This window comes from Triturus cristatus, chromosome 3_2, assembly GCF_964204655.1.
Source record: "Triturus cristatus chromosome 3_2, aTriCri1.1, whole genome shotgun sequence".
Lineage (NCBI taxonomy): Eukaryota > Metazoa > Chordata > Amphibia > Caudata > Salamandridae > Triturus > Triturus cristatus.
Genome location: NC_140584.1, coordinates 875,456,465 through 875,482,563, shown reverse-complemented (window position 1 = coordinate 875,482,563; position 26,099 = coordinate 875,456,465). Strand labels below are relative to the sequence as shown.

Genomic DNA, 26,099 nt, shown 5'->3' with positions numbered 1-26,099 from the left:
CTCTCTAATCCACTGTAATGTACCTAGCTTGGTGATAGCCCATCTGTTGCTATAGCAGGCAAAGGATAGAAAAGCTGGCTAGAATTGTGAAAAGCCTGGCGCCTTCGTTTTTGTTGCGTTGTTATAAGTGAGGCCTATGCTAGTATTGTACTGAGGGATGGAAGCTGGCAGAACCTGCTGAATAAACCTAGCAAGAATTATATTATTTTGATAAAAGTAGAAGTAAAAGTTGACCCAGCTCCCTTAGGAACTGCAAAACTACCTCCAGGTGGATCCAAACAAAGAAGTTATTTTAATCATGGTAAAAGCAGCAGATATGTGATAGTATCTATTGACGCTGGGTTGGTAAGTAGTTGAAGACACTTATGCCAAGGCCTGAAGCAGAACCTTTTACATTTTCAAAAATATTTTTCATCATGGACACCTACAAGTGCTTTGAAGTATCCAAATTTCTTAGTCCTAGATCCTCAGGAACACATGAAGTTAACTGTACAAAGGCAGAGTTGAGGTGTATCACTTTGTCATTCTTAGATAAGTGTTGTGGTTGAACATATAATATAAAAAACAGACATTGGACTCTATGTATGCAAACTTGGGTCCACGTTCCTAGACTGGGGACAAAGTAAGAAGGCATTCCTCCATCATGGCAAAACACATGTGAATCAGGTGAATTCACTTAAGCAAAGGCAATGGATTCAAAACAACCTCAAACTTCACCACCCTGCTACTAGTGTTTTGCTGGCGAAGTCTGAGTTTGCTCTCAAGGAAAATAGTTCAAGAAGCTCACCAGAATTGAAGACAAGAACATCTACTGGACACCTACCATCCACACTCTTGATAAGCAGTTTTGTCCCTTTTGAGGACTCTGCCTGACTGTTGGCAAACCTGGAAGCTGATGCATGTATTTTTCATTTCCCAGTTCCGTTGCCTCTCTCCAAAAGTAGCTGGAACCCTTTATCACCCTTGTTTTGACACATAAAGCAAGGATGTAACAGGCAGAGCAGTTCATGCACTAGCCTGTGTGCCTATATCATCAAAAAGTGCATCTCATCATGTTTTTCAGTTTTTTCTGAACTAACTCTGGATGGATCTACTTTTGCCTTTAGCAATGATCCCTGCTCATGTCCTGCGAAGGTATAAGAAATATTTTTTCCTGCATTCAAGGACCGTCCCTATAATTGCATGCTATTGATAATGGCAGCAGGAACATTAATTCCAGCAGATACAATCTGGCTTAATCCAGTTGTCAAGGTAATGGGATATGGGAATGTTTGAACTCCTGAGGTAGCATATACTTGGTGAAAGTTGATTGAGCATGTATTAGGCAAAAGTGTAGTAGCTGGGACTGGTAATACCAAGGTTTACTATTAATCTGAGGCATTGTCAATGGTTTAGGTGGATCATCAACCTTCAGACAAGTTGAGTTGAATGTTTTGTCAATGCTTTAGAAGGGGAGCTGTTGGCTGAAATAATTTGAGTAGATTCAAAATGGACAACAACTGCCTGATTTTTTGCAGATGAAAAAGAAACCTGTGTAGCAGGCCCTGTTCCTCTTTTGTTTGGACACCTTTGATATGGCTCCATTGAACAACTTCATCAAAACTGTGTGAACTTGTAAGAATAATCAAAACATTCATTGTTGGACTGATGTCATGTATAGCCAGCTGTGACACATCAAGATAGCTACAACCAGAGCTGCATCTATTATAAATGAATGACTGCAGTTTGTTGTCAACACAGAGAGAAGCGATACACCTTCAGAAACGGCTGAAGTATTGCAATAACTGATGGCTCGAATGGGCATTTCTCTTAAACCAAAGAGAATACCTTTTCTGGGCAATGTGGAAGGGAAATCATATATATTATTTTTTTTAATTGATTTTTTTAACATATTCGATACAGTTAAACATCGGCAATGGTTTCAATCTTGAGGTACATTCGTAGGTATACAAAGGTATTGTAGGCTTGTCAGATGTACATTTATAGTTGCAGTCTCTCACAGTTGTGTTAATGGGTCAGTATAGTCCCTGTGTTGTGCATAGGCGATGTTGTTTTATGTGAGACTTGTGTGTTCTGAGTTCTGTTTGGTCATGAGAGCTTTGGCGACAGGGCTTTGTCTACTCTTTGTTACTATGAGTACTTAAAGCTTACTGTTCTAATGTGTGGCCATGTGCTCAGTCCCTCTCTGGTGTTGGTTAGGTAACAGATTTGTATCTGGACTTAAACCTGGGTGCTGAACTGGGGTATTGATGTGGGATCAATAGGGGGGAATGATGGGGGGAATGAGCGCAGCTGGGAGGGGGTCAGTGGGTCCTCCATGGCAGCGTGCATTGTTGTTCTAGTGACATGGGAAGGACTAGTTTACATCGTGGGCTCTTGGGCTGTGTTTTATGGCGCAGGTCCTAGGGGAGTGTCCGCTATGGGGTACATATAATACATTCTTTTGAGAAAGAAAAAGCCACAAAGTAACTGATAAGAGTGCTTACCTGGTGTGCGCATCTGTAGGTAGCATAAGTGAAGCCAATAATCAGAAAATGCCACAAAAGAGCTGAGCTCTGAGGGATTGATTCCATTTTGCTTGACATGTAGTTGAATCGGAGCCCTGCTTGGTTTAGAGTTTAAAGGTTCTCTCTAATTACCTCTGTAGCCTATTGGTGAATAGGCTACTTACAATACTGTTTAAATGTATGCATTGTAAAACCACTCAAACCTTCTACTGGGTTACCCAGCTGAATGACGAAATTATTCAAACAATGAAAAATTCAATTGAGTAGTCAAAAAATATCCACTTCGCTATAGTAAAGGACTTCAATGTACAATGCAGTAAATGTTGTGTTTTTTCACAAGCAGAGAGCTACCCTTAAAATACTCCTAAGTAAATACCTTATCAAGATGAACTGTACTTAAATGTATGTTTCGCAAATGAAAATATGTGCCACAGTAGACCAAACACCCATAAAAAAGACTGGCTCCTTATATCACTAAGTGTCTGACCTCCACCAGCATGCTCAGCAGGGATTTTTTGTTGTCAGCCCAGAGCGAAGGGAGCTGTCCAGCACTTGGAAAGAAGCAGCAGCTTGTGAAAACTGTGATCTCGGGACAATGACCAAATGTAACACTGTAATCCTGAAAAAGAGAAGCAAGACGAGACAAGAGGAGTATTAAAGGCAATAAATGCACACATCGCAAAGCACCGGAATTATACATGACAAATGCTGCACCTGTACAAGCCAATGCCCCTGGAGTGCAATGATGAACCGGAAAAGCATCGTCTCGCTGGTCATTAATAGTAAATTCATTTAACTCACAAAACTAGTTTAATATGATGCAGTCTGCATCATACTGATAAGTCCTAAATAGGGTAATACTTAAAGACGATTGCTGTAAATCTGACAGAGGTCTGCTTTTGGGTGAAGTCACTATTTATCAATGATGGTCAACACTTCTACATGAAGGCAGTACATTAAGAAGCACGCAGAAATGTGATGCGTAAAGGTGGTTCTAAAGGTTAATGCAGGAATAAAATTTAAGTACCGTTATGAGGTTTTGTTGGGCATCCATGCTATTGCTCATCATGCTGAGGCTACGAGTGGCATGGTAAGTTTTTAATTAGGTACAGACTATGCCATCAATCAATCATTTGTAAAGCGCACAACATACCCGCGAGGGTCTCAAGGTGCGGGGGGGGGGGGGGGAGGGGAGGGGGCGCTACTGATCGAACAGCCAGGTCTTGAGTATCCTCAAGGTCAGCAGGTCTTGGGTCTGTCGTAGGCTCAGTGGGAGGGGGTTCCATGTCTTGGCGGCGAGGTGGGAGAAGGCTCTCCCGCCGGTGGTGGTTCTTCGGATGCGCGGGACGGTGGCGAGTGTGAGGTCGGAGGAGCATAGCTGGCGGTTGGGAATGTAGATGGAGATATTGACTGCACTCCTTAAATCGTAAAGAGTGTCTCCCTTTTGCACTCTTGAGAGATGTAATCAAAAATAAACAACCTTTCTTTGTATTTTGATCCTTTATTTGATCTTGTACTTAAATCCATTAATTCTTCATGGTTTAATTGTTGAAAAGGATAACTTTCATTGTTTCAAAATAAATGCTTTTACGATTTTTACGATTTAAGGAGTGCAGTCAATACCTTACAACATCCTCACACTCAGGAGGATTCACGCAATTGCACCACCGACCTACTTACCCATGAGATACTCATTTTATCCAGGAGTGCGATTATCTGTTCATTTACCACTTACAATGTAGATGGAGAGCCATCTGTTGAGGTAGGCTGGGCCGGTCTTGTGAAGTGCTTTGTGTGCGTGGATGAGGAGCTTGAAGGATATCCTCTTGTTGACGGGGAGCCAGTGCAGGTTTCTCAAGTGGGGGGTGATGTGGTCGTGTCGTGGTACGTCGAGGATCAGTCGTGCCGAGGCGTTTTGGATGCGTTGTAGTCGTTTGATGAGCTTGGTCGGGGCTCTCGCGTAGAGGGCGTTTCCGTAGTCGAGTCTGCTGCTGACGAGGGCCTGGGTGACTCTTTCTTGTATCTGTCGGGATCCATATGTAGATCTTGCGGAACATGCGGAGGGTGTTGAAGCAGGAGGAGGAGACGGCGTTAACTTGCTTGGTCATTGAGAGCGTTGAGTCGAGGATGATTCCCAGGTTGCGTGCATGGTCGGTGGGTGTCGGGGCTGCTCCCAGTGCCGTCGGCCACCAGGAGTCGTCCCAGGCTGAGGAGTTGGAGCCGAGGATGAGGACCTCCGTCTTGTCCAAGTTCAGCTTCAGGCGGCTGATCTTCATCCAGTCGGCGATGGCCTTCATTCCTTCGTGGAGGTTGGATTTGGCGGTGATAGGGTGCTTGGTGAGGGAGAGGATCAGTTGAGTGTCGTCTGCGTAGGATATTATGTTGAGGTCGTGCTGTCGGGTGATGTGTGTGAGCGGGGCCATGTAAATGTTGAACAGTGTCGGGCTGAGGGAGGATCCCTGGGGTACGCCACAGATGATCTCGGAGGCTTTGGAACGGAATGGGGGGGGGGGGAGGCGGATGCTATGGGTTCTGCCGGAGAGGAAGGAGGTGGTCCATTCCAGAGCCTCGTCTCGGATCCCTGCGGCTTGGAGGCGAGCGCGTAGTGTGCGGTGGCAGACAGTGTCGAAGGCGGCGGAGAGGTCTAGGAGGATGAGTGCTGCGGTCTCACCGTTGTCCAGCAGGGTGCTGATGTCGTCGGTGGCGGCGATGAGGGCAGTCTCGGTGCTGTGGTTGCTGCGGAACCCTGACTGGGAAGGCTCCAGGATTCGGTTTTCTTCGAGGTATCGGGTTAGCTGTCTGTTGACGATTTTCTCGATGACCTTGGCCGGGAAGGGGAGCAGAGAGATGGGCCGGAAGTTCTTGAGGTCTCTTGGGTCTGCCTTAGGTTTGAGTAGGGCGTTTATCTTGGCATGTTTCCAGCTCTCTGGGAAGGTCGTGGTCTCGAGGGAGAGGTTGATGATGTTGTGCATGTGGGGTGCGATGGAGCTGCTTGAAGACGTGGTGCGGGAATGGGTCTGACGGAGAGCCAGAGTGGATTGTGCTCATGGTCTTGATGGTGTAGTTGACGTTCATGCTGGCCCAGGCCAGCAGGGGGTCGTGGTCGATGGTGTGCGGAGAGTCTGTTGTGTTGCTGTCTGTTGGGGCTGTCTGGGTGTTGAAGCTGTCGTGGATGTCTGCTATCTTGCGGTGGAAGAAGGTGGCGAGGGAGTCGCACAGGGCTTGCGACAGCAGGATGTCGTTGGTGTTGGAGCTGGGGTTGGAGAGTTCCTTCACGATGTTGAAGAGCTCCTTGCTATTGTGTGCGTTGTCGTCAAGGCGGTCTATGAAGTAGGTCCTCTTGGCCGCCGTGATGAGGTGGTGGTTGCGGATGGCGTCCTTGTGTGCTGCGTGGCTGTCCGGAGTTTGTTCACTGTGCCATTCCTTCTCTAGTTTCCGGCAGGCTTGCTTGGAGGCAAGGAGTTCTGGGGTGAACCAGCTGACCCTCTTGCTGGTGTCTGTGGGAGGGTTTCTTCAGCGGGGCGAGGGTGTTCACCTCAGACGCTGGATCGAGGACTGCGCCGTGGGCAGCGTCATCGGCGTTGGAGGGTTCGGTGGGTGGGCTGAGAGTGAGGTTTGCATGTAGTTGGTCTTCAGTGATTTTGCTCCAGCAGCGGCGGGGGATCTGTTGGGTGCAGTGGTGTGTGGTGGGTTTCTGGAAGGCAAAGTGGATGCAGCGGTGGTCGGTCCAGAGGAGTTCGGTGGTGTAGCTGACGGAGACGTGCGGGCTTGAGGAGAAGACGGGGTCGAGCGTGTGGCCGGCGGAGTGGGTGTGTGTTATGACGAGTTGCTTCAGTCCGAGGTTCGCGAGGTTATCGATCAGGGTTGTGGAGTTGTCATTGTTGTTCTCAAGGTAAAAGTTCAGGTCTCCGAGGAGGATGTAGTCGGTGGAGGTCAGGGTGTGCGTGCTGATGAAGTCGGCAACGGAGTCGCTGAACTAGGGACAGGGTCCGGGGGGTCGGTAGACGAGGGTGCCTCTGAGGGTGGAGTTAGGGTCTGTGTGGATCTGGAAGTGCATGTGTTCGGTGGTGTTGAGCGCGTTGTTGGTGCTAGTCGAGACCCTGATGCTGGTCTTGTGGACGATGGCGATTCCTCCTCCGACTCCTTTGGTGCGGTCTCTGCGGGTGATAGGGTGCGGAGGAGTCGTTCAGCCAGATCTCTGTCAGGAAGGAGACGTCCGGGGATGTTGTGTTGAGCAGGTCCCAGAGCTCGACGGCGTGTTTGCGTGCGGAGCAGGTGTACGGTAGTATGCATTGGAGGTGGTTGGGGTCTTTCTTGGCGGGTGGTTCGTCGGCTCTGAGGCTGGTGTAGCTGCAGTACCTGCAGGTGAAGGAACCGCGTGTGCGTTTTGGGGCGGCCTTGGAGCAGGTGTGGGTCCGTCCGGAGTTGAGAGCATGCAGAGTGCTGGCGTCGTAGTGGCAGCGGTCGTCATGGCAGGTGCGGGGGCCAGGGGTTCTGGCTCTGGGCGTAGTCCAGCCGCGGACAGGCGCAGACATGCTTGCCTTAGGCGCGCCAGCGGCTGGCATATAAGGGGAGGTGGGAGGGAGGAGCAGCTGGGAGGCGGGAGCAGCGAATGGGCAGTGGGCAGTCAGGGGGGCGGGGCCACAGGGGACGCAGCGGCGGGGAGGGACGATGAAGGGAACAGAAGGCAAAAGGGCACAGAAATACAGGGAAAAAACGAGTGTCACAGAAGGCAAACAGGGGCAGCTGAGAAACAGAAGGCAAAAACAGGCAGAGCGGCACGGGGCAGCGAGGGGTACAGAAGGAAAAACCGGGCTGAGAGACACGGGGACAGCAAGGGGAACAGAGGGAGGAAAACGGGCACGTACCACGAACAGGCAGCGGGGGAAGACAGAACAGCAGTCACAGACACAACAATGAAATACAGGCAATACAATAAAACAATAGAGCGGAAGATGAACAAACCTACGGCCTACCACTGGCCACCAGGGATGAGGCGCAGGTGGTAGCCTGCGGGTGGTGGAGGGCCTCGAACTTCCTCAGCGGCAGCTGGGGCAGGGACACACAGGCGGTGCTGTGCGGAGGGGGAGCGACCTACCTGGAGGGGTCAAGGGTCACTTAGCTGTGCCATAATATAGGCTTTGAGGGCTAGTTTCTATGTCTGTGAAGACCAGTAAAAGGAGAATATCAATGTGAGAAGAGTCTTACACTTAAGAGTGGCTAGGAAAGGAACAGAAACTAAATGCAGGTCAACGAAAGTCAGTAGGAGCTGACTAGATAATTATGCTGAGAGAAGGGGCAATGTAGAGCGAGTTGTTTCTGGGTAGACATAGGGATGAAAAGAGGTGGACATCTGTGAGTACCAGGGGGAGAAACGTAGAGCATGCTCTGTTCTGGTTCAAAAGAGTCTGGATTTTTGGGCAATAGACACTAGTGGGAGTGACCTGTCAACGTGGAATACAGTGTGTGACATTAAGCTGAGTACTTTTGCAAGGTGGATAAGAAAGTCATAAGAGGTCAATGAGTCTAGATTGCTCAGGACCAGACTGATAAAGATTTTGGTACCAGGGAAGATATGCTGCTAGAGCCTGTCGACGTTAGGGAGGTAGAAGAAACAAGTCAGTTGTTGCTGTGGTGGTGATTTAAAATGAGTTGCATACCACTGCTGAAGTGCACTATACGATTCTTGGGTGAGTAAATAATCTGGAGATGCCAAGAGGAAAGACTGTGGGTAAAACATATAGGGAAAGCAGATTTCCATTTCCACTTAATTGAGAATGAGGGAGCAAAGGCACGTCCACTGGTGGATGGCTGTAAAATCTGATTTTTGTCTTTTGCTGGTGAGTGAACCAGGATGAGTAGGAGAGCCTAGTTACTTGGGCATGTTTGGCTGAACAGGATACAAAAATCTAAACAAATAGACTATGCCCCTAAGGGAGTTTTGTAAATGCAGAGTAGGGAGGACTAAGAACTGACATTCTAGGAACTGTTGTAATGGTACAATGTCAGCGAATGTAGATCAGGGAGTACTAGGACATCAACTGTGTATTGAATGGTGTAATACATGTCAAGAGTGCTACTCTGGCAGCTGCAGATCCTACTTGCCACTGCTCCTTTATTCTCCTGTGCAAGGCTCCAAAAAATAAACATCTTAGGAGTTTGGCCTCACAGTCCAAGGGATTTATGGGGAGCTAGAGGATAACCAAGTAACACAGAAGTAGCTGTCAGTGATGCACAATAATCGGATGGAATTACTGTTACTGGGTAGAACATCCACATTTACTGCCTGCTTATAATAATTTGTTCGCATTTGTTTTTGGGTGGGGGGGAAGTCTCAAGGGATGCATGAGGGTGGGATGAGCATCAGGAGGGTAGGGAAGAGAAGGGGAAGAAATGTAATAGCAGGGGGAGCTTGCATGCGCCTCTTCTGCCATACAATGAGTTTGGGTAGAGATGTAGGATGAGGCGTGGCCAATGTCTCATTATTAACCTAAAACAATGTTAACAGCCATTTATGCCAGCTGGCAAAATCGGGTCCGGTGTTGCTGCACCTGGGAAAACTGGTTCTGAACCACTGGGTCAGTCATGGTTTGGCAAAGCTGAATTCCACAAGGAACTTCTGCTTCACCCAATTCACAATCTAGGCATAAATGGGGTGCAGAGGCCGGCTAAAGACACCTCTTCTAAATTAAGACTATATTCTAAGATTGTGCTATGAAATTGTATAGACATATAGGGGCTTCTTCTCGGAGTGTCTTGCTATTCTTACTGTGTCTGCCTATGCCTGTGAAATTCCTTAATAACTGCCTAGTTCAATGGAGGAAAGGGGAAGTCAAAAGAAAAGTGAACAGGAATTTTATGAGGAAAAGATAATTACGTAAGTGGCTGCCCTGCAGTGGGAATTTCACAAATTTATCGGGCCTAGAATCCCATGAAATAGTTTGAGTTATTGAACAGAAAAGCAGCAGCTTTAATATGCATACCATCTACCTCAGACAATGCCCTGCCTGTGAGATTTCTTTATCTATACTGGCATAGCCACATATCACAAGGTGAACTGAGAACCTGAAGCAGTCGCTTCTGGCAACATATCAGATGATAGCCCTATAGGCATCAAGTGTGCGCAATGCCAAAGCACATTTGAAAAAAATGGGGGAACCTTTAAAATGAAAACCTGAAATGATTTTGGCATAAATTTGGATATTTGAGATTCCAGGCGCACATGGTTTGATTACACTGTTGTGTCGCCAAAACCTTTAGATACCAATTTGAGGCTGACTCTATCAGACGAAAATTTTCCTAACAAATATTTAAGAAATGTTTTGAATGATTGTTATGTGGAAGAAATGGCTCTATTCGCTACATTGATACTGCTGTGGGACACATCATGTTTGAGGGTGAGATGGCAAACTGGAGATATAACAAATACAAAAGATGTCAGCAGGCATGAAACAGGATGCGATTTATTCAATTGACAACAGATAAGGAATAGGTTACTTACCCTGTAAGCATCTGTTTGTTGCATGTAGTGCTGTAGACTCACATGCTGTGCATACTCCTGCCATCTAGTGTTGGGCTTGGGCCTGGATGTCTGCAGACTTTTCTTGGAATAAGTCTTTCAAGTCACCACGTAGAGAGACTCCCCTTGGCGATAACGTGCATGAGCATAGCCTCCATTGTTAGATTGTTTTCCCACACAGTAGGTGAGGATTGAGTGTGAAACAAAGTAATAATTAAAGAGATGTAAATGCATAAGAGGGAAAAGAGCTATTAGAAAATATTGTAACTGCCACAGGCCTCCAAAGAGGCGGGTGGGCACATGTGAATCTACAGCATTACATGCCACGACTAGATGCTTACAGGGTAAGTAACATTCTTTTCAAGGCATGTGTGGCTGTAGATACAGATGTTGTGCATGGACTATAAAGCAGTCCTCCTCAAAAGTGGTGGCTAGCCTGTGGGTGTTGCAGTGGTTTGAAAAAAGAGTATGAAGAAATGCCTAACCAATGGCGGGCTAGAACATCCACACAGTAGTGTTTTGTGAAAGTGTGTGGTGTAGACCAGGTAGCTGCTTTGCATAGAGCAGCTATTGAGAAGATCCCTAGGAAGGCCATAGAGGCTCCTTTCTTTCGAGTAGACTGTTCTCTAGGAGGAGGAGTGGTAGAACTCCTTTGGCTTTAGTATAAAATGTCTGAAAGCATTTAACTACCATCTGGCAATGCCCGACTTGGATATAGCTTTCCTGTTAGGAGGTTCGGAGAAAGCAACAAAATGTTGCTCTGTCTTTCTAAAAGTCTTAGATCTATCAATGCAGTACATAATGGCCTGTTTTACATCTAATGTATGGAGAGCCCATTCCACAATGGAGTCCGCTTGTGGGTAAAAACAGGCAGGTTGACTGATTGAGATGGAATTGAGACACTACCTTAGATAGGTTTTTAGGGTTGATGAGGACATCTCTGTCCCTATGTATTTGAAAGGAAATTTTTTCCAGGGTTAATGCTTGAAGCTCACTGGCACGCCATGGGACTCATAAGTTGTGCAAGTACAATGTTTCCATGAGGGTGCTGGTGGAACCAGAGGAAGAACTGCTCTTTTGAGACCCTCCATGTTGGACCCGGCCTCGTGGCGTGGTCCTTAACCCCCTGGATTGTGCCCGTTCCCCGCCCCGGCCGTCACGGGCCACCCGTCTGAACTGCACCAAGGCCCTTCACCCGGAGCTGCACGTGGTCGCATACTCCTCGTGGCTCCGCCATCTTGTTGGCCTCCACGTCACGCCGTGCACCAGCCGGCGCGACCCCGCTCAACCCGGCCTCAACCCCAGCGAAGCCCCGACATCGAGGCACCACGAACCAGCCAGGGGGTGCCGCAGGAACCATTCATCGCCCCCGGCGGAGGACAGTATCGATGGGACCCCCAACTGTCCTCCCCCTCTCGAGGTGTGATCGCCCTGCAACTCCCATGGGCCTGGCGCCTCTCCTGCTGGGCGTCTGGCCACCTCCACCCGGCCACTCCGCCCCCTCGGGCGCATAGGTCCGGACATCAAAGGGCTCCAGACCTATATCTGGGGCGACCCCACCACAGCTCGGCAGTTGTATCCCGGAGTCGAGAGCCCTGCTGATTGAATCGCGGCTGACCCTACGGAGAAGAACTCTTGTCGGAACCATCACGAGCCCTGCTGACTGCGTCGCGGCTCCTTCTTGTGAACCCTTTCTGAACCACCTGGAACATCGGAGCCCTGCTGACGCTGTCGCGGCCCAACCTCGCTGAAACCTTCCTCGGAGCCCTGCTGACGACGTCGCGGCTCGAGCTGAACAGAAACCATCTTGAGAGCCCTGCTGATTGAATCGCGGCTCTCCACGAACTGTACGCCAGAGCCCTGCTGACGCCGTCGCGGCTCGACCCCCTCCGAGATCGGAGGTCCTCCAGCTTGAGGATAAGAACTGGGCCCCGGGTACCCTCGTACCGCACTCCTGCCAAAGACTGTCCCGCTACCCCTACCCTTCCAAAGAGACACTGAGACTTTTGGTGGATCCCTCGATCCCTTCGTGTAAATATTGACCTCGTAACCTTTTGATTGCTGATAAAGAATTGCTTGTCACCAGACAAACCTCCTTGAGTCCTGTGTGGTGGTGTTACTGTGCTAGTGCGTGATAGGAGAAGGATCTCTCAGGAGACTTCTCGGCAGCGCTCGGCTACCTCGTGCAGTGAGAGGGCCCCCCTGGGTGGTCTCACCGACTCCTCGGGGTCCGCCTTCCAACACTCCATGAAAGCTTTATTAACTGGTATTTTGAAGAGATGTTCTGTCTATTCTGAAGACAAGACAGCTACCGCGGCTATATGTGAGCATATGGAGGTAAAAGCTAGCCCAGAAATGTGTAAGCGTAGCAAGTAAACAGTGCTCTGTTGTGTAGCTTTCAAAGCTTCAATGTCTGAGTGACATTAGCAGATAACATTTTACATTTGGCCGCCTAGCAGGCACGGGTGGTAGGTCTGCTGGCTTCCTTGAGAATGCTCAGGCGGAAGATTAAGGTGTCCAAATTCTATGACCTCAGGAGCCAGCTCGCAAGGCTGAGTGGTCTGGGTGCCAGATTTCTCCATGGATCTGCATGAGAAGGTCCGGTCTGTTGGGGAGCCTCTCATACAGAACCAGACAAGTTGAACAGAGTTGTGAATCATGGCTGGCAAGCCCATGTGGGAGCTACCAAGATGAGCATGAGGTACACCTGCCGAACACCTATGAACCATAGAAGGAGAGAAGAAAAAGTGTAGGCAATTATCCCTGACCAATCCATCCATAGTGCATTGCCGCTGGACAGTGGGTGTGTGAAGTTTGGGCATTCGGCGTAATCTGCGGTTGCAAACATATCACTTCAGAGAACCTGCATTTGTGAAAGTAAAAGAGGAGTACTTGTGGTACTGGTGGACTTTTTGTCGCATTCTGCCGAGGTAGTGTCCATCCCCAAAAAGAATTCCTCTATCATGAAAGTTGTGGCAGCAAGCCCAAAGCCAAATGCTCTGAGATAGCAGACAGCTGTGGAAGGCGTGTCACCCCCCTTTTATTTCTGAAGGTTGTACATGGCTGTCATTGTCAGGCAAAGTTGTCCTCATGCAAGCTCTCAGGTGAGGCAGGAAATCTTTCAACACAAGGTGAATAGCTAGAAGCTCCAGGTAGTTGATTTGGAGGCCGTGGAATTTGGTCTCCCACAGATCCTGTACAGTCAGATCCTGTATGTGTGCGCCCCACCCAAGAGTGAGCAATCCGTTGTAAAAATAATTTGGGGTACAGGGTTGGGAAAAGTCCACCCCTGCAATAGGTTGTTGATGTTCCACCACTGCAGAGAACGATTAGTGCGGCGAATGATTAACACCAAATAGTTCCAATGACCCTCTGCTTGAAACCACAGTTACAGGAACATTCCTTCAACGGATGCATGGGAAGCCTTGCATGTGTTACTATGGCTATGCTGGAGGCCATCATGCCCATGAGACGCATGGCAGTCCTGACTGAGTTGTTGATCTAGTTGGAACATATGCTTAAAAAGACTGGATCCTTGAAAAACTGGGATAGGCTAAGCCTACCTCTGTCTTGAGAACAGCCCCTAGGTAAGGCCGGATCTGTAGGGGTTAGAGGTGGGAGTTGATGGTAAACCCCAAGTGATTATGTAGATGTTGTGGCTTGTGTGTGGTTTTGGCACTGCCGATGGTAGCAGCTTGAGGAGTCAAACATCCGGATATGGGAAAACATGAATGCACGGTCTGCAGAGACAAGCTGCTACCACCGCAAGGAATTTGGTGAATATCTGAGCTGCGGTAGGGACCCCAAAGGGGAGGACATTGAACTGATAGAGCCTTCCGCCACCCACAAACCTTTTTTTTATATTTTCATTTTTTTTGGAATAGTTCATAAATACACAGTTAAATAGCATAAAACAACACAAAAGAGACAGGATCAGGTTTAAATACTGCACAACCTACTTTTCTAATATTATATAATAATTCTGAAACATGATTCTTATTCACAATCAACCAAATACATTAAAAGAAAAATGTAGTACAATAGACTTTAATGATTACATAGGAAGAGAAACATTCAATACAGTTTCCCAAAATGTCACAAATTTCCTATACGACCCAGATCTTAATGCATATTTGTTTTCCGACTCCTTAATCTCATTAAGTTTACACTGTAGATGTTGAAAGGTAGTAATTTCATTAGAACGCCACCTTTGCAGTATTAAGGATCGAGCTAGTAAGACCACAATGTATATTTGTTTTTTTGCAACAGGTCAGCTCTTAAATCAGGTGAGTATACTAAAACTGCAGTCTGAGAATCCAGCATCTTCTGTACTTTCAGTTTATCAGTGCAATACCGATTAATTTCGTCCCAAAACCTGCACAGCCTTGCAGACCAGCTGAGTCCAGGGCACAGCGATTGGAAGTATTAGTAATGAGCGTAGCCTCTGATACTATTTCCTAGCCATGTTTCTTATTCTGCTCAGGGAGGTACTGGAGAAGATCCTAAATTTCATTTCAGAGGGCACGGTTACATCTTGCAAGGAGGCCCATGGAATTTGCAATAAGCCAATGGTTGGCTGACTGCACCGCTACCCTTTTCCCTGCAGCATCTATGCATTTGCTCTCTCTATATGGCGACGGGGCATCTCAGACGGCCTAGGATTTTGCGCATTTATGGGAAGTGGCGATGATTAGCGAGCCGGCGGGAGTTGATCACATATATATATATATATAGGTCAGAGAGAGAGGCCTTTTATTTTTTCTCCACCTTAAGTGTTATAACCCTAGTTTTGATGGGATCTGTAAAAATGTCAGTGGTGACACAAAGTATGCCCTTGAATATTGGGAGATACTGGGTGGATCAGTGGGTTATGAAATAGGTTTAAGAAAGAAAGACCTCTTCCCAGGGCTCTCTGTGGAGTTGCAACTTATTGAAAGAGGCAGCTCTACTAATCAGTGATTGGAAAGATGTAGAGTCATAAGGAGAAGAGGGGCGGCCAGGGTCTGGGTCTGTGCCCCTTGGTGGGTCCATATCGTAGGAGTCCCATCAGTCACCCTGTGGAGGAGTATCAAACATGTCCACCCCCCATCATGCCCACCCATGTCAGAATGTGGAGATCCCTGAGATGTATTGTCAAAGGAGGGGTCCCCTTGAGGTGGGGAGGGTGAAAGCAAAGGTGGGGGAATGTATGGTGGTGATGCAAGAGGTAAGGGGCTAGTAGCCTTATCTGCCTTCCTGTGTCGTTTTGCAGGAACTGAAGCGTCCAGAGCTTCTTGGAAGGATAGCTGCCATTTAGAGGATGGAGTAGTAGGTCCTGAAGGGTGGGCAAGGATGCAACTAGTATTTGAGTAGATGACCAGCTTATCATGCCCTGAATCAAGCAGTTCCCGGAGCTTATGGAGAATGGGCTCAACTGGTGACGGACTTGTAGGTCTACACCAAAGTCTGCAGCTTCGAAACAGTCTTTTGTTTTGGAGCCAATAGTCTGCTTGGTAACGAGGCAGATGAGATCGATGCCGAGGGTCCACTCGTTACCAGGGTGGTTGGAGCCAAAGAGCTCAGTCTGGAAGGTTTTTTCAGCGATGAGTCAGAGCTAAGTGGGGCCTCCAAAGCAGTTACTCAGTGCAGACCATCGCCCAAAGGCGGTGGCAGTGAGAAAGCCTTTTTCAGATGTTCCCAGCAGGCTGCATGCTTTTTGGCAGGCAGAAGGTTGCTCAGGATAGTGTTTGGGGGGAGGAGGGGGAGATATACTCATGGACTGCTGAGTAGGTTCTCTATCTCCAGGTCGGAGCTGGAGCTGCCTTCAAGGGAAAAAGCCTCTTCATCTGCAGCAGATGGATGCGGTTGTTAACCCTCAACATCGCAGGGACCGGACATGTCTGGCGCATCTTGTATGCTCCTCTTCAACATCTCGAGTCAATGGGCCAGATGGAAGGAGTGGCAAACGTTGCAGTCTGCCTCGTTATGTTCCAGTGACAGACACAAATGACAGACCTGATGTAGATCAGTCCAAATGTATTTCCAAGGGCAGCAAGGACAATAGCGAAAAGGCATCTCTTCCATCACCATTGAGACATGGTGGAGAGACGTGACAGACAGGAGTAGGCCCTGACGGGTGATGTCCAGGAGAGGACAAATTGATAGGAACACTGCTTGATCGAAGTATTCAAACGTCAACCCGCACAGGAAAGAAGAGGAATGTAATAGAAGTACATTCTAGAAGGAGGTAAAGTACTGTGTGAACCAAAAAGAGCACCATGAACCAGAGCACAGGCGCCCACACGCCTGAACCCAGACAGAAGGAAAACAATCCAACAATGGAGTTAATGCTCATGCACATTATCACCAAGAGTAGGTGTTACTACCTCATGACTCGTAAGACTACTTCGAAGAAAAACAACTTGCACACAGCCGTGCCCAGCATTAGAAGGCATGAGTATGCACAGCATGTACATCTACAGCCACACATGCCTTAAACATGTTACCAGCCTAAAAAAGATATCTAGCAATTCACTCTGAGTAAATTTCTGCAGTTATTTCTATAATCTGTTGAAAGAAAAAGTATCTGAATTTTAGACCTTCAGGAACCATGTTCCATTGAAAATGTTCTACCTGGTGTTTCTCTGCCATTGATTTAGGAATAGAAAATGTTTCCTTTATGAACCAGCTAAGAAATCAAGGGTGAAGGTGAACACCATTTTTTTATTTTTTTACAAGTAGCCATTGGTTACCGAGCACACTAGTCTATTACAAAGCAAAATATATGTAATGTAAGGCAAAGGAACATGAGATGGAATATGTGAATGTACTGTTAAAACTCCATGAGCAATGTTGAATAAAAAAGTAGCCATTGGTATGCAGTACTTCACAAGACTTTTGGTTGCTTTCAGAGGTGGCTCCTCTGCTAAGGCACTTTAAAGCACCTTAAGTGCACATGATGGTTTTCCCCGGCCGTCTCAGGCCAGCCAAATAGTCATGCACACTGTGCATGTTCTCCACCAGCTGTATTGTACAGCCTGGGTGTAGAACATGCACAGACTCCCAGTACCTCTCAAAGTGCCGAACCACAGCGCTCAGACCAATCACAGCATCGTCGTGATTGGCTATGGATTCTGGGAGCCTGTGTGCTTCCAACAGGAGGAGAGGTGGCGGCGACCAGCAGGTAAGCCTTTTTTTCCCCCCCCAACTCACCCACCCAATGGTTGCTCATCTCTGACAAAGGGGAGATAATTTGAACTGTTAATGTCATCTAATCACCTTAAATATTTCCAGTAATTTGCATGGTCTAGCAAATGAAAATATGCATCATGCAATTCCAGTTAGCAGAGAAAATAGTTCTACTGGATGGTTAGCAAAATTGTCTGCAGTGACAATATTTCAAGATTCTTCATCACACAGACGCATAAAGAATTATAGAATCTTTACATGAAGACTCCTGCCCTAAAGCCCAGTAAACTCAGTTATGGGGACACTTTCTTCATCACTCAGCATATCTGCCAAAATAAACAACAAGGTCAGCCCACACCGCTAGCTCCACTGTGAGATTTTCTTTTTATTAGTTTTATATCGGGTCATGTATAATTGCACTTGCAGAATAATCACTAGAAGGGACATATGAAGCGCAAGCGAATTACATCTAATCGAGTGGGTAACAAACCCGCCTTAAAATGCATCCAATAAACACAATAAATCTGCATATCCCCGATCAGGCTATAATGAAATACAAAATCAAATGAAAATATAACTGTTAAGAACTTTGCAGCAATTGACAGGACAGTGCAGTAAAATATATTTGCATCTGCTCGCAGATAGGGACTGGATAATGACCAGAACAGTAGAGGATATCGTTGCCACTAGCAGATTATTACTGTAACCCGTGTCTCACCACAGAAGCCAGAGGGTCTTCGCCACCCCCCCCAAATCCACCCGGTCATGATGGCTGATCTGCATGACGAGGGGACCCGCCAGGTACGCCAAACCGCGAGCGAGGGGTTCCAGATTGTGCGATAGCGTCCATGGTCCCTCTCGGCTGTGCAGTAGTCTGTAATCTGTCTAATAGTAACCTCCATGTCTCCAGGTCTTGAGCTGCATTCTCGTCTGTGCGAACTATGCATAGGTGTTTCTCTTCCGCTACTCCCCATTCCAGCACATCTGCTTTCCATCTAGTGAGGCGAGGGGGTGCCGCATGAGTCCAATGGATTGTAATGCGGAGCCTAGCCAGCATCAAACCCAAGCCCGCAAATTTATCATGCATTTTGGGCCCAACCTTTTGGGAGGGGGGGTAGAGAGGTAATACCCCGAGCAGACAATGCTTGATCGTCACCTCAATCCGGTATCCCGTGGCCTTCCGTAGCGTCCCCAAAACTCCCAACCAGTAAGACTGGAGTCGTTGGCAGCCCCAAGTCGTAAGTGTGAATGTCGCCTCTCAAATCCGCTATGGCAGCACTCCGGCAAATGTAGCACACTGAACCATGCCAGTCTGTCAGGGGCCAAGTAGGTACGATGAAAATAATGAAATTGTAGAAGCTTAAAGCGTGCATTACTAGCCACCTCCCTAACCTGCTCAAATGTGTGCTTCCACTACCCCTCCATGAGAGGGACAGACAGTTCAGCCAACTATCGGTTCCAAACATGGGAAACGTCAATAGAACGGTCGGCCTTGAGTGCCCCGTAGAGGCGGGAGATCAGTCCCCCAGAAGAGCCTGGGTCAAAGATCACCAACAAAGTGTTCGATACCACAGGCTCCTTGAGAAGGGGAAAATGCCCAGATTTCACATGTGGTGTGCAAAATTTTTGCATGTTGTAAAAAGTGTCCAGCTGGGACTTGGAAGCATTTCCGTGCGTCGGCGAAGGAAATTAAAGTTCCATTGCGGTACAGATCTTGCGCCATGAGACACCCTCTCGCCCCCGCAAACCACTCAGTCAGGGTTATCATGCACTCAATATGGCGGAAACTATGGAGCCATTGTAAGGGAAATGTTCGTGCGTATGGAGCCTTTTGTAGCACCAAGGTGACAGCCCGCTCCCAAGACCATGCGAACCGTATAAATGGATAATCCAGAAGGGACCTGGGCCCCATCAGGAGACATTTCTCGAGACTATTCTCCCGTCCCCAGTCAGCTAGGAGATATTTCTCTATATTGGGGCCCTCCGCACACCATTGGGCCACATATTGGAGGAGAGCTGTGAGATAAAGACGCAGGTCAGGGAGGCCGAGACCACCCAGTTCCATGTCCAGCTGAAGAATCTCCAGTTCAACTCTGCTACGCTTCCTGGCCCATACCAGAGAGACAAGGACACTATTAAGGGTCTCAAATGTGGACAGCTCCACTGACTGCCTAAGATGTATTAAGTTGCACTAGAGATGCTGACTTGGTATATAGACTGCCTGATTAATAGTACAGTCAGAAATTCCTTGGGCCAGGCAAGAAGGTTCTCAAGGAAGGACATTTGTACTCTCCTGCCATCTAGTGTTGCGCCCGGATGTGTGCAAGTTGTTTTTTCTTTGAATAAGTCTTTTGAGTCGTGAGGTACGTTAACACCTCTTGCTGTTAATGAGCAACGTCAAACTCCATTGTTAGATTGGTTTCTAGCACGGCAGGTGAGGATGGAATGTGATGTGAAGCATTATATAGAGAGAAGTCCATGCAAGGAAAAAGGAAAATGAGATAGAAAGACGACTGCAACAGACACAGGCATCCGGGGAGGAGGGTTAGTGCATGTGAATCCACAGTACTACAAGCTACAAACAGATGCTTACTGGGTAACACTTTCTGTTTGAAGCAGGTGTGGCTGTATATACACATGCTGTGCATAGACTTCAAAGCAGTCTTCCCAGAAAAGCAGTGGCTAGCCTGAGGAAGTTGCGGTAGATTGAAAAAGTGGACTAACATCTACAAAATAATGTTTTGTAAAGTATGTGGTGTGGATCAAGTAGCTGTTTACAGATGTCAGCTATAGGGATGTTCCTCAAGGCGGCCATAGAAGGCTCCTTTTTTCCCCGAGTGGAGTGGGCTCGAAGAGGAATGGAAAAGGCACTTTAGCATAGCATGTCTGGATGTATTTTACAATCCATCTTGCAATGCCTGATTTAGATAGGGCCTTCCCTTTGCGGTGTTTGGAGAAGGCAACAAAGAGCTGTTGCGTTTCTTCCTCAAGGGTTTAGTCCTGTCAATATAGTACATGAGGGCTTGTTTAATATCTAGGGTATGGAAAGCCCATTCCGCAACTGAGGGAAACAAAACAGGAAGTTTTATAGGTTCATTCAGGTGGGACTGTGAGACCACCTTAGGGAGACATCTGAGGTTGGTGGGGAGAAAGGCTCTTCCAAGGTTAGGGCCTGATCTCACAGACTCACCTGAATGAAGAGATGGTGACTAGAAATGCTAAATTCCAAGAGAGAAACTGGAGGGGGCAGGAATAGAAGGTTCGAATGGAGAACCCATGAGCCCATGTTTAGGTTTCATGTCCAGGCTGCTGGGACCTCAGGAGGAATGACTCGAGACCTTCCATTATAGCTTTAATGTTTGGAATTCTGAAGAGGGAAACCAATTGCCTGTTCTCAAGGTTGGCGGATACAGCAGCTAGGTGTAGTCATATGGGTGTGAAAATTAAACCACAAGTTTGCAAGAGAAGTAGGTAGCAGACAATATCTTGCACTTTGACTGCTATGGGGTCAATGTGTTTGAATGACCATAGAAAAACGAACCTCTTCAACTTGGCAGCGTAACAGACCCGAGCAGTAGGTCTGCGGGCTTCTTCAGGAATGCTCTTGCATTCAGGTGGAAGATTAAAGGCACCCAAATTCAAGGACTTCAGGAGCCAGATCGCAAGATTGAGAGACCTGGGGTCTGGGTGCCGGATTTCTTCATGGTTCTGCGTGAGAAGGTCCGACCTATTAGAGAACCTCTCGTGCTGAATCTCAGAGTTCGATGATGATAGTGAACCATGGTTGGCGAGCCACCAGGATGAGGTTGAGAACCAACTGCCGAAGCCTCTGAACCCCAAGTGGAAGTAGTGGGAGTGGAGGAAAAGTATGAACAAATATCCCTGACCAACTCATCCATAGTGCATTGCCCCTGGACTGTGGGAACCTGGAGGCAAAGTTTGGGCATTTGGTGCTTTCAGCCATGGCGAAGAGGTCTATGTCTGGGAGTACCCAAAGCTGGAAGTACTGTAGGAGGACTTGCGGGTGGAGATTTTACTATTGACTTGTTGCTGCATTCTGCTGAGGAGATCAGCAAAGTAGTTGTCCACTCCCGGAAGGTACTCCGCTAGCAGATGTATCTTGTGTTGGGGAGCCCTTCGCCAAATGCTCTAGGCTAGGTGAGAGCTGGGAAGATCTGGTGTGCCTTTGCTTTTGAAGATAATACATGGCTGTCATGCTGCATGTCTTGATGAGGACTACTTTGCCAATCAAGTGAGGAAGGAAAGCTTTCAACGCAAGGTGAACAGCTAGTTGTCTGGGTTTCCACTACCTCTGGACAGTCAGATCCTGTAAGTGTGCATCCCTTTCTGTAAGGGAGGAGTTCGTTGCAATGGTCCTCTGCGAAACTGGGCGGAGAAAAGGCCACCCCTGCAACAGAATGTTGGTTGCTGGTGCACCAAGTACTCCTGCGACAGATGCAAGTGTAACCTGGCATGCAGTACTATGGCAATGTAAGAGGCCATCATGCCGAGGTGGCGCATAACTGTCCTGACCGTGTCTTGGTAGCCTGGTTGGAATATAGGGATTAGAACCTGGAAGGACTGTATCCTGGCAGCATTTGGATAAGCCTTACCAACTTTAAAGTTGAGGATTGCCCTTGATAGGGCTGTCTCTGGAGGGGCTGGAGGTGGATTTTGTAGTGTTGAGGGTAAATCCTAGTTGGTGAAGGTGATTTATTGTGAGCAGAGTGTGTCCCCAACCGTTTTGATAGGTGGCACTGTTGACGAACCAGTAGTCCAGATAGGGCAGCAGATGAACGCCATGTCTGAGCAGATGAGCAGCCACCACAAGGCACTTGATGAAAACCCTGGGTGCAATATCTTGCACTTTGACTGCTATGGGGTCAATGTGTTTGAATGACCATAGAAAAATGAACCTCTTCAACTTGGCAGCGTAACAGACCCGAGCAGTAGGTCTGTGGGCTTCTTCAGGAATGCTCTTGCATTCAGGTGGAAGGGGAGTACCTTGAACTGGTAATATTTTCTGCAACCACAAACCTGAGATACCGGCAATGTGCCAGGTGGATTGGTATGTGGAAATAAGCATACTTCAGGTCGAAAGCAGCCATGAAGTCACTTTTTTGTAGCAGCAGGATGACATCCTGAAGAGTAACAATATGGAAATGCTCTGAAGGAATGTACTTGTTTAGGGGCCTAATATAAAGAATGGGCGGAAGAGAACAGTCTTTTTTTGGAATGAGAAAGTACAGAGTATGTACTATGTTGTGTTTGTCACCTTTTAATTGATTGCATGTTATGCTTCTGATGAGCTGCTTGCTTCCACTTCAAGAACCTGTGTGGCGTTCTAGAAGATGGGAGCGGCAGTGACTGTTGGGAGAAGTTGCTGGCCAGGGACCGTTCCTGTTATTTAAATAAGGATCACTTTATTTAACCCACGGATTCAGTGTCTTCCCAAAACTGGCGACGAGGATGGGATTTCAAAAAGCGGAGTGCAAATGTACAGGCTATGAAGCTGCGAGGCTGTTTGGCACCCGATTTTCTATGTGCACTCGAAGAGCTGGGCCCCTGGGTCAATTGGTGAAGAATTCCTGGAGGAGGTGATCTCCTTGCCCACAATCCGGAATATTTCACTGGCAAATGATATGGGATGAGAGGTTGGGGCGAAAGCGCGAAAACTGCAAAATTGTAAAGGGGCCGTTAAAATGGCACACAATCGCTAATCAGGCTGGCGGCGATAGTATAGCCAGCGCGAAGCCTGAACTTGCCATTACCTGGGGGACTGCTGATGCACCGTGGAGCTGCTGCCACTGTGAGGAGACGTCTGTATGAAGATTCCCGCAGCACGAGAGAACGACCTGTATCTACGTCTGTCTGTTACGTACTTCGTGCCTATCAACCACTCAGCACTCCCAGTTAAACAGTTTTGCCGAAAAGATTCGCTAGAACATACGCGCTGCCTAGCAACTGCTAGGAGGATCTGGAAAGAGTTGGCAATGTCTATGTGATATAGTGAAAAAGTGAATGAGCTGCTGTGTTGTTAAAGTGACACTGCATCAACAAGCATTTATGCTAGCCTATCACGAGTAACCCGGTGATAGGCACACCTTTTCCCCTCAAGTTTTCTGATTGCTCTTCGGTGAAAACCTTGTTAAATAACACTGCAACAACAAGTAATTATGCTAGCCTATCACGAGTAACCTGGTGATAGGCACACCTTTTCCGCCAATATTCCTCTTGCTCTTCAGTGACAGGCACAACTGGTCAACACAGTGGTCTGTCTGCTTGTACCATAACATGGCTACCCACAACATTGCTGCTCCTCCTGCATTTTTGGAACATCCAGCCCAGCCTTTCATGGGATTGGAGGACTGGAAGGAGGAGTTCACTTCATATTTGGAAGCAATTGGTAGCGATGACTATATATCTAAAAGGAAATTAGCTATTTTGAAACATAGGTTGAAGGTAGGAGGTAGAAAAGTACTGAAAACTACCTACAGAAGGTAGGAATGTTAATGCGGAATTTGATGACGAAAAAGATATATTTGATAATGGATTGAAGGCATTAGAAGAAAACTAGGGGGAAAAGATTAGCATTGTTGTAGAGCGTCACAATTTTTTTCCTGGGCTCAATCACAGGATGAGTCAATAGATCAATTTGTGGCTGCATTAAAGAGATTAGCTGCCTCTTGCAAATTTGGTGAGCTCAGAGATGAGATCATATAGTATCAGATGATCAACAGAACATGCAATACTAGAATACAGGAGAAACTATTAGGTCTTAAGGATCCCACTCTTGAAAAAACATTGGAATTAGCCAAACGTATTGAAAACATCCTTATATGTTAGGAATTAAGTGTGAATCCATTATGGGGGAAGTCAGCGTAGAAAAGTCTAGCGATGTGTGTGATATAATAAAAACCATACACAAATCTAATGTAGAAAATAGTGTGAGAACCAAACCTTGCGCGAATACTAAAACCAGAATATGTTTCAGGTGTGGAAGCAAACGGCACACAGCAATTTAGTAATTGTTCTGCAGTGAACAGTACATGCTTCAAATGCAAGAAAACAGGACATTTTTCCAGAGTAGGCAAACCAAGCTAAACAACAAGATTAAAAATTCAGTGAATATGGTAAACAAAGATACCTTAGAGCCTAACGAGGTGGATGGAAGTAATTATGACAGTGTTGAGTTGCTGGCTGTAGATGGTGACAAAAATGAGCTAAAAATGTGTCCTTATCGCCCTCCTACGTGTACTGTCACCATAAATGGGAAAGAGATACTGATGTGGGCAGACTCATGCTCTCCACTTACATTAATTGACAAGAAAACAAGGGAGAAAGTGGAATTGGGGAAGTTATCTAGTACAGAATTAGAGTACCTTGATAGGAAGGTTGTGAGCAAGGTGTACATAGTTGAAAAAAGGAAGATCCTTGTTAGGTTGGAGGGAGCAAAAGTCTCTAGGTATAATACTCTACCTGAATCATCCTAAACAGGTGGATCAACATGTTTCCCAAGCTATTCAGGAAGGAATTGGGATGCCTCACTAAGTTTGAACACCGCATAGTGTTGAAACAAGGGGTGTTGTCTAAAGTACATAAGGATAGGAACGTTCCACTTTTATTAAGAGGGTTGTTGAAAGAACTAATTGCAAAGGCTATGTAACGCAAAAGTGAAGCCTCAAAATGGTTACGCCCTATTGTTTTTGCTAGGAATCCGAATGGCAAAATTTGCATGTGTGTCGACCTCAGGGCTCTCAATAGTTGCATCTGGATTGATTGTTATCCCTTACCCAGAATCAACAAAATGTTAGCCAGTGTGAAGGGAGGGAAGTACTTCACTACATTGGATTTATCCAATGCATACTGCCAGATTTAGCTTGAGGGGTTTGAGAAATTTAACCTCATTTAAAACACCAGAGGGGGCTTACCAATTCATTTGCATGCCCTTCGGTCTAGCATCTGCAATTTTCCAAAGAGTCACGCAGGGAATACTGAAGGACATGTCGAATGTCTTGGTGTTTCAAGATGTGTTGATTTGGGGAAAGAACGTAAATCAAAACGACAATGTATTGAAGAAGGTGCTACAGAGAATGGAGAAAGCAGGACGGACATCTGAAGGAGTAAAACCAAAACTCAAATTAGTCAAATTAGTAGAAGCCATTGAAAAATCTCCACCACCCCAGGACAAAGACCAGTTAAAGTCCTTCCTTGGTATGGCAGAATATTATGCGAAATTCATACACCATTTCACTGACATGGTAAATCCTTTGAGAGATCATGAAAAAAAGGTGTCAAATTTAGCTGGTCTCATGACTGTCAACACGCATTTGATGTTGCAAAACGGTCCATTGTACATGCTATCACCCTCAAACATTTTGAGCCAGAAGTTAAAACCATAATAGTAACTGATGCCAGTAATTGTGGTCTTGGGGCGGTACTCATGCAAGTACATGAGGGCAAAGAAAGGGTGATTGCATATGCCTCACGCACCCTGAAAGGGGCGGAGAGCAGGTACTCAACCATCGAGAAAGAAGCCCTTGTCTGTTGGTGGAGCATACAACATTTCCAAATTTTGGAGTGGGGCTAGAATTTGAGTTACAAACTGATCATAAACCCCCAGTGGATCTATTTACCACATCAGGGGAAAGTAAGGCCACACCTCGCATTGCAAAATGGTTATAAAGTCTTCAAGAATAAGTACCAGGTGTGAAACATATCAACGTAGATTGCCTATCCAGATTACCATTGGTGCACAGTGAGGAGGAGGGTGACGAGGAATGGATGGTGGCTGAAATACAGAACTTGAGTTGTGCCATTGGAGAAGAGAAATGGAAGGAAGCTGTGTTTGAGGATCCAGCCTTGGTGAAACTCAGATGCCCTGCCCAGATGCAATGGGTGGAACA

The 26,099-nt window shown here is 47.0% G+C and overlaps 1 protein-coding gene across 2 annotated transcripts in view; it reads right to left on the bottom strand.

The window, feature by feature from the left end:
• Window positions 1-26,099, bottom strand: part of CPD (carboxypeptidase D) — a 752,391-nt gene that overhangs the window by 43,042 nt on the left and 683,250 nt on the right. For both annotated transcript variants that reach the window (XM_085649244.1, XM_085649245.1), the window contains exon 18: window positions 2,995-3,126. In XM_085649244.1, coding sequence (XP_085505370.1) covers window positions 2,995-3,126 — 132 coding nt within the window. The remainder of the gene's footprint in view (window positions 1-2,994; window positions 3,127-26,099) is intronic.